This window comes from Solanum pennellii, chromosome 8 (genome assembly GCF_001406875.1).
Source record: "Solanum pennellii chromosome 8, SPENNV200".
NCBI classification, from domain to species: Eukaryota; Viridiplantae; Streptophyta; class Magnoliopsida; order Solanales; family Solanaceae; genus Solanum; species Solanum pennellii.
The window spans coordinates 21,563,018-21,572,496 of record NC_028644.1 but is presented as its reverse complement, the minus strand read 5'-3'; the positions used below and the strand labels follow the sequence as shown (position 1 = coordinate 21,572,496).

Here is a 9,479-nt window from a genome sequence, read left to right as displayed (position 1 = left end):
TAAAATTGTTCCATCCTGAGAGGATGTAATTCTTTAAACCTCTTGTATTGGAGAGGAATAGTTTCTTAAAGAAAACATTGTGCATTAAGTGGACTCAATTTTTGTCCTTTCTATTTCATTCTATTTTTACATATCTTGGTATTTTTTTTACACTTAGTATTTATGTTTATGATATTAATTTTTTTATTTTTTAGTACATATTTTAAACTCTGTGATTTATGATTCTGCTAAGTTATTGTCTCCGGTTAAATTAAACATATACACATATAGTATGTATATTTATTGTGCAGAAAATAATTATTGTACTCAGTTCCAAGAATTTATGTATTGAAAATTTATTATAAAATTTATAACTTAAAAGTACTATAAATAAACTTAAATATATCTATTTTTACATTGGTATGAAATTTCTCACTTATGAAGAAATTCATTATGCAAGTTCAAAAGATATAATTGCTTTCATGTTCAAGCGTAATTTATTTTTTAAATATGTTAACAATTTTTTAAATTTTCTCCTAAGACATATATCACAATTGTATAATTCATGCAACTTAAATGTTTCTTTTTATTACGAAATGTCTTTGCATATATATTCTTATGTTCTTCTTTATTTTCCTTTTAATGTTGATTAAAGAACCAATGATTTATCACTTCGTGAGTTATGTGATAACAACAAACAGTGAAATTCATGTTGAATTATTGCTAACATTTTTTTAAGAACCTATTTTTTCTATTATTTTTAATGTTTTGAATATTAGAAACAAAATTGTTTTCAAGTTCAGTGTAATTATTATGCAAATGACCTAGCAAAGTCATAAATGAGTCTAAAATATGGACTCATCCTTCCCGAGAGGTAATTATAGCAAATTATAGTTATAATGATTATTAAATAGTATAAGTTTGTTTAATTGCGTAATTTTTCCTCAAAAAGAACGTAATTTTAAAAAATTTCTAATAGACACAATCCATAATTATATATTTTTATTTGGCTTTATTTTACATTTATGCCTTTAATTTTGGTGCACAAAACTAAATGTTTACACTTGTGTATATTTAAACAAATAGACACATATTCGATACGTGACATTTAAAGGATAATTTGTGTCATACATATATTATGTCACTTAAAATTCATATATTTATTTATTTAGCTTTATATAAATTTAAATATCTATTTGTATATAAAAAATAAAGAACATAATATAAAACAAAGTCGAATAAAAAAACACATTGATATATTATACGTTTCTAATCGGAGTGGAGCAACTGTAACCTTTTTGAACAGCCTAAAGAGTAAAGAAAAGGTGTTTGGTGAACAGTGGAACGCACAGTAATGAGTGGATTAGATATATTATGAGGCTAGGGTTCGCCTGACATTTCCCCCATCGACAGTGACAAGTGATACCTCATATTAGATGTCACAAATGGACCACTTTAATTAAAATCGGAGAAATTAAAATAAGTTGAGTTAATAATAAAATTGAATTAGGACCTGATTAAATTTATTTGAACTAAATTAAGTGAAAAATTGAATTGAATCCTGAGTTGCCTAATTTGAACGAAATAATGTTGTCTCGTTGATGTATTTTGGATACAAAATTCATTTTAATTAAATGACCTATCCAGTTTAGTAGTATTCTAACGTCTTGGATTTCTTTGTTAAATTAATAAAATATTTCGATGAAAATAATGATATATTTTATGCATTTTCACAGATTAGATTAATCATTTGGGAGATTTACTAAACTTGTCCAAAGATGTGTGATATTGTCTTGCAGCTGGAAATATATTAATTAAGGATTTATATTTAATCCTAGTGACTGTACGGTCTAAATTTCCGTGTGAATGAGAGACTAATATAAAATATATTTCCTATTACAAGACACGATTTGCTAATTATGCTTTTATATTAAATTAAAACTGCAAAATTTTAAATTAGATCTCATACAAGGAATTCATCATCTCATATCATATACTTTTATCATTTTTCAACACTTCATGGCTAATGTTTAGCGGGTGGTGTGTAGACAATATTAATTTTTGAGCACACAACTTAGAGTGAGACGGATCTGACTATAATACCATGTTACATTATATTTTAGATCTCAATCATATCCCAACGATAATCTAAAAAAAAAGAATTATTCAAGCCATATAAAAAATCAACTCATCTTATCAATTATTAATATAAATTTTTATCATTCTTTAATCAAAATAACATGAGGACAATAAGTAGTAATTGAAAATTTTTCATCAAGTTGTGGCTGGAATTAATCAGCTCTATATATTCGCAATTTGAAATAGTTTTAAGGAATCAACAGTTGTTGGATGAGTCATTATTAGTCATTTAATAATTGTTTTGGAGGGATTATTTTAATACATCAGTCACATTAATATATTAATCTTATACTTATCCATAAATCACTCTTTTTGTTAAGATCAGAGTCATGGATGTTCAACTATCTCTTTTTCTTTACAAGTTTTCCTAAAAATATAAAGTGGTTGAAATTGAGAATTGAATTAATTTAAGCTGACGAGTATTTTAGAATAGGTTATATTTTTTTTAGAAGTATGTAAAAATCAAATTGATCAATAAATTAAATTGAAAAATGTTATTAGATTATTGTTATTGGGTTTATAAAAAAAAGTTATTGGGTTATTGCGTAAATCTATAATTTAATAAGACGTAATAATTTGCTAGATATTAATAATTTAGTATATAACTGGACACTATAACTATCTCAAACTATTATTACTTTACCCACTTCACACTAGATCGATTTAGTAGTATTTACTGTTTAATCAATACCTAAAGACTAAAGTAAGAGTTCGCAATTGTAGCTATTTGATTTTAGTTTTAGTTTTAGTTTTAGTTTTATTGAACTATTTGATTTTAGTTTTAGTTTGTAGTGATATGTTGTAAAAGTTTGTAAATGTCTATAATTTGATAAACCTGAAAAATTTCATACTATTTTTTGGCGTGATATGTCATTATAACCATCATACTATATTTTCTCTTATTGATCCAATTTCTTATTATTTTTCTTGTTTTACTATATCAAAATATTTAGAGAAGTGAGAAGTCATAATATTTTACGGACATTTACTTATTGGGTAACTCAAAAACGAATCGATGACAACCAAAAACCAATAAAAAGTCTTATTGATTTGTTATTGGGTTAGCATATTAAAAATCGAAAATTGATAAACCAGATTGATAATAAATAAAATCGAACGGTCTGAAGCACACCCCTACTTTCTTTGTCCCTAATTATTTGTCCAGTTTTTTTTACTTGTCGATTTTGACAAATCAAAAAGAGATATTCTTTTACCTATTATATTACTCTCTTCGTTTCAAAAAGAATGACCTCCTTTCCTTTTTAGTCTGTTTAAAAAAGAATGACCTCTTTCTTTTTTTGGTAACAACTTTTCACATAGCATGCTTAAGGCTACAAAAAAAATTAACGAACAATTTATACATTTGACATAATTGTAATTTAGAATTACATGATCAAAAGTCTTCTTTATTTTTTTGAACTTCTTGCTAAGTCAAACTAGATTATTTTTTATGAAACCGAGAAAATATTAATTAATATAATTGGGTGGGTCCTTAGTGTGTGGGCTTAGTTTGAGAGCCCCTGCATAAAATTTTGCCCAACCCCACAAAGACAAAAGCTCATGAATGGTCAGGAAAGAGAGCAAAGGTGAGAGAGACCCTTTGGGCCTGGGGATGCAGGCATGTGTTTCAGTGGGGGACACTCATCAAAGACTCTTCACAAAAAATTATTTTTTTAATTTAAAAAAATCTTACCACAGAACCCCACTTGATGAATTATTGTGTGAATGACAGAAAATATTGAAGTGGTGAGAACCCAACATACTCCATAGGTGAAAGATGTAATCTCACAAGATTATTTAAAATTACTTTTAGTTTATATATACACTTTATTTATCATAGCTTTCTCCTTCTACTTGTTTCAACATGCCTAAATCTACAAGAGCTTATGAATGTGTTAGAAAAGCTTGGCATAGTGATAGACACCAACCAATCAGAGGTTCCTTTATTCAAGAAATTTTCAGGTACTTTTTTTTTTAACTCTTCCTTTTCAACACCATTTTGTTTATGATTTCTTATATTTGGTAAGTAGGATTGTGAATGAGGTTCATGGCTCAGCAACTAAGAAGAATATGGAATGGCAAGAGAAACTTCCTATAGTTGTTTTTAGAGCTGAAGAAATTATGTATTCCAAAGCCAATTCTGAGGTTTTTTTCTTTTTCCCCTTCTTCTGATTATAATTGTTCATTTATTTATAATTATGTGTATATTGTTTGTTTAGGCTGAGTATATGGATCTTAAAACACTTTGGGATAGATTGAATGATGCTATTGACACTATCATTAGAAGAGAATACAAAGATGAGTCTAACTCTGGAGGCCTATTACAACCTTGTATTGAAGGTACCCTAAATTGAAAATTCTGGTTTGATATAGTAGTAGTAATTGTGTTTGTTATGCTTTTTTTTTTTTTGTGAATTGGTAAACAAATTGTGTTTGTTATGTTGATTTAATTAAATGATGTATTTCGATTTCTTCGTAGCTGCTTTGCATTTGATCTCAACAAAAAGAATAAGGAACACTTGTCCAAGATATTATCCAACTCCACAGGCTAATGGAAATTCACATGAAAATCCTTTTTCTAACATTCAATTTTTCTCAAAACTGAAAAATTCTACCTCACAATCTAACAAAATGCTTCCTTTCTCAACTCTGAAATTACCAATGCAGACTACCCCTACTTCACCTTCTTCTTGTTCTATATATCCTTTGTATCATGGTTGTCCATCTGAACCTTCTGGTCCCAAATTTGGCTCCACAAGTGATGACAAATCGAATGAGAACAAAAAGATTGCTCTGTCGCGTAATTTAAATGCTTCGAGTGAAACTTCTCGGGTTGATTTTGAAGATGTTTCTGAAAATCACACTGTAATAGGGTGTGATTTATCGCTGCGACTGGGCTCCTTTTTGGTTCCATGTACTAGAATTGAGAAGGAGGATGAAAAAGCTAGTGATTTGTGCAAGTTGAATGATCTATCTCCGCAGTTCAATAAAGGATTGTCATTTTTCTCGAAGGAAAATGCTGATAAAAACCAGTTTGAATCATCTTCAATGAGTCCAGATAGTCAAAATTTGAATGTAAAGTCAGTTTTGGCGAAGAGAAAGAACGGTGAGGATGAGCAGATAAATTTGCCAGTGAAGCAACATTTTAACAAATTCAAGTCCTAAATTTTTAACTTAGGTTTGAGTATTTCTCTTGACTAATTTGGATGTAGTAGTTTTGCATTTCCTTTTGTTTGTAACAACATTATATGTCCCTAATTTTGAAGTGTTAATTACTACTCCATATTCAATGAGTTCCAAGAATCATGATGTGTTAAAACTTCACTTATTGAAGAACCAAAGCCAAAATGGTCCCAAAATCAGACAACACTATAAACAGTAACAGCAATTATGTTGGGAGAGTCAGGATAAAGTGATTGATAGAGGCCCTTAGTGAATTACGTGTCCTTTTCACAAAAGTCCTTTTGAAGTGTTGAGATATTCAAATCCATGAAGAATGATCAAGTGCTACTTTCTTTGATTCTTCATTGGGTATATTATGTACTTTAATAAGAGGTAGGGGCATTTTCTTGCTTAAAAACAACCTATATTCAAGATCCATGAAATGGTCCCAGAAAAATTAAACTATATACACTGTTTTAGTACTGAAGCAGTGATCAATGAGATGAAGTTATGGATGGATTGGGACCTATTGTTGCTTTTCAACTGAAGTGAAAGGTCATTTTACAATAACTGTTCATTGAATTGGGGAAATGGACCCCCCTTCTACAACTATTTCTCTTTCTTCCCTTTTTTATCGTCTGGTTATCAATATTTATATTGAAGCCCAAATTAAATTAGAATTTTCGTGTAGAGAAATTTTATAAAGGGATAAAACGCTTCTTAACAAAAGCAATTTTATGTTTATGGGGATTCAAACCCCAAACTTCTGATTAAGAATAAAAACTAGTTATCACTCCACAATTGATTCGTTTTAGCTCTAAATTTCTTCATCTTTCCACTAATTTAATCTTACAAAGAAAATATACTATTAAAAAGATTTCATAAAATTAATATAAACAAAAATAAATGACAAATATGAGATAAATAATAATTAAAAATATGTATTTTTGACCTCACATTACATAGCTAATAATTCCGTAGCTATATATCATATTGTAGTTATTCAGTTAGTTACTTACAAATTAGCTTAGTTGTTCGTTAGTTAGACCAGCTGTCATGTTAGTAAGTTAGTTATGAACAGTATCATATTATATTATAAGTGGGAAGCTCCAAGATGTAAAGTTGAATTACCATTTTATCCCTATACTAAATAAAAATGTTATATTCATATTTGAATATTTTATTTTTGAAAAATATTGAGCAGTAAAATTTTTTTATTAATGAATTGAGAATATTTGAACAGTTATGAAAATTAAATAATCTAAACGTTAAAGAAAATGAAGAGACAAATGTTAGTTAATGAGAGTAAATAGGTAGAGATTTAAGTTGCACGTTAACTAAAATATAGCAGCAATTACCTTTACATTGCTAGAATCTTAAAACTTGTAGATTTCAATAAAATGAATCCCATAATTAATATATTAATATATGTTATTTTCAATGATAAATACATTAAAAGAAGCAAAAGAGACTAAAGTATTATACAAAGCCAAGAATAATTTTCATTTTCCTCGAGTCCCCTCTCCATTTTTATGGGCTCTAAAGAAGAGTATATCAATTCTCTGAGCAGTTTTTTCTCAATCAATGTCAAAGTTAAAGACTATTAAAATACGCTATGAACGTTGTTGAATGTTGTAGGATTCGTCAAAGAAATTTCTTAGTGAAGAATACACTCATGACACTTATTATTTAATTTCCTTGCTAGGGCTTAATATGTGCATCGCACAACATTAATTTTACGGTAAAATGTTTCTACATGTTACTGATTTTACACATATTTCATTAACAAAGCAGATAACATTTAAATATTGTAGTTGTATAGTTTTTTGGATTTTGGATCTTAAAAACAAAAACACCATATAGGATACTTATCAATTTTAAGAACATGTAATTTGTATTTTCTATTTTATAACACATAATATAACTTTAAAATATTGTTAATATACTATCTTCACAAAAATATTTTTATTTATATGGCCACCCGTACCCAAAAACTAGTATATATATACATGTAAAAGTTGTGTGTGCAACATTAATTAAAGATACGAGAAGATTTCCCAAATACCAGTTATCAACTCTCTACTCTTCTTCTCCATTCTTCTTATCTTCTCAATCTGATCATCAAGTTCAGATTTCATAGTGGTATCAGAGTTTCGAATCGAAGATTGATTCAACTCTGTTTATCGACCTTCTTATTCAATTCTTTTGATTGATTTATGCTCATACAACTCTGCAATTTTCACAAAATCATGGCGAGAAAAGACATGATTGAGACTATTGAGACACAACGAAGTCATCCCCTCTGGATTCTCAATTCTGTGTCTAAGGAGCTCATGAGTGGGATTGTGTATGCTACAGATGCAACAACTGTTTGGGCTGATTTGAAGGAGAGATTCGACAAAGTCGATGGTTCAAGAGGTAATCATGCATAGGGAAATTTGTACAATTTTTCAAGGTACTTCATCTATATCTGCTTATTTTACCAGATTGCGTGTACTGTGGGATGAGTTTGACACACTTGTTCCTCCACCTTCTTCTGGCTATGATAAGTCGTTGGTTTATGCTAGTAATCTGCAGTATATGCGTCTATTTGCTTTCTTAATGGGATTGAATGAGTCCTATATCAACGAAGGAGTGAAATACTGATGATGGTAACTTTACTATCCCTGAATAAAGCCTACTCAATGATCATTGCTGATGAAAGTCAGAGAATGACTGCAAGTTCATATTAAGGAACTGAATTGGGTGAATCGTCAACTGCTCTCTATGTAGGAAGTTCAAGCTCTAGGAGATCTAGCTATAATTCACAAAATAATAATCTAGGAAGTTGTGGTTATGGTGATTATCAGAAAGCTAGGAATGGTATGGTGGCTATCAGCAAGCTGGGAATAATGTTGTTACACCAGTCAGAATTCTAATCAAAGAACAAAAGGAACTATAACTTCCAATGTGAGGTTCGCAAGCTGAAAGGGCACACCAAGGAGACTTGTTACAGAGTAGTTGGGTACCCTCATGGTCATCAAAAGTTCAGAAAGAAGTCTGGTGGGACAAGGATGGCATATGCCGTTGATTGTGATGATCTTTTAGTGCAGTTGTGCAAAGCCAAGGAATGTAGCAACATTCTCATGGAGCATCCTGCATTTACAAAGAAACAGTATAGTCAGATACTGAAATTGCTGAGCAAGGAGAAATGCACTGAATAACCACCAACCAATACGACAGATGAAACTCATATGGCAGGTAATGCACATGCTTTTATGGTAGCTAGTAATAATGATAGTGTTCACAGACACTGGATAGTGGATTCAGTAGCAACCAAGCATATTACCTCAGATCTAGATGCATTGTTTGCCATATATGCACTATCAAGTAGAAAGCATGTTCATCTACCAAATGGACAAACCACCACAATTTCTCATGTTGGAAAGTATAAGTGGGATGGTAGAGATGTCTTGAAAGAGGTGTTAGTGGTGTCTGATTTTGAGTATGATTTATTGTGTGCGTCACAACTTACCAAAAAAATGCAGTGTTCATCAATTTTTTTCCTGAGTTTTGCGTGTTTCAAGACCTCTCCACTGGAAAAGTGAAGGGGATTGGTAAGGAAACTGGAGGTCTCTATATTTTGCTGGACAATAATAAACATCATGACACCAATAAAGGACCAAAGTTAATGGCTGCTAATGTACAAAGTGTTGGAGAAGACATGTTGTGGCACAAAAGATTGGGTCATCTATCTATGAATGTTCTCAAGAAGATGTCATTGACAATGAAAGGACATGACAACATCACTAGGGATATATGTACAATTTTCCTCTAGCAAAACAAACTAGGCTGCCTACTAAAAGTAGTAGTATCTTTGATATGATGTATTTAGGTGTATGAGTCCCTATAAAACAACTACTCAAAATGGTTTTAGGTATTTTCTAAAATTAGTTGATGATTACAACAGGATGACATGGTTGTATCTGCTCAGATTGAAGTCAGATGTTCTCACTGTATTGAAGAAGTTTCTATCAATGATAAAAGCTCAATTTGCAGCTTCTGTGAAGATCTTTAGGTCTGACAATGGGAGTGAGTTTTTTAATAAAGAATGCAACACTTTGTTTGAATGTTTAGGAATCATACATCAAAGTAGTTGTCGCCACACACCACAACAAAAATGTGTTGTGGAAAGGAAACATAGAGATATACTAGAGGTA

The 9,479-nt window shown here is 30.2% G+C and overlaps 1 protein-coding gene across 1 annotated transcript; it reads left to right on the top strand.

Moving 5' to 3' along the window:
• Nucleotides 1–3,783: 3,783 nt before the first annotated feature.
• LOC107026988 lies at nt 3,784–5,421 on the top strand. The gene is made up of 4 exons (XM_015228140.2): nt 3,784–4,080; nt 4,149–4,263; nt 4,338–4,458; nt 4,598–5,421. The coding sequence occupies exons 1-4, from the start codon at nt 3,983–3,985 to the stop codon at nt 5,281–5,283; spliced, it is 1,020 nt and encodes a 339-aa protein (XP_015083626.1). The 5' UTR covers nt 3,784–3,982; the 3' UTR covers nt 5,284–5,421.
• The last annotated feature ends 4,058 nt before the right edge of the window (nt 5,422–9,479 follow it).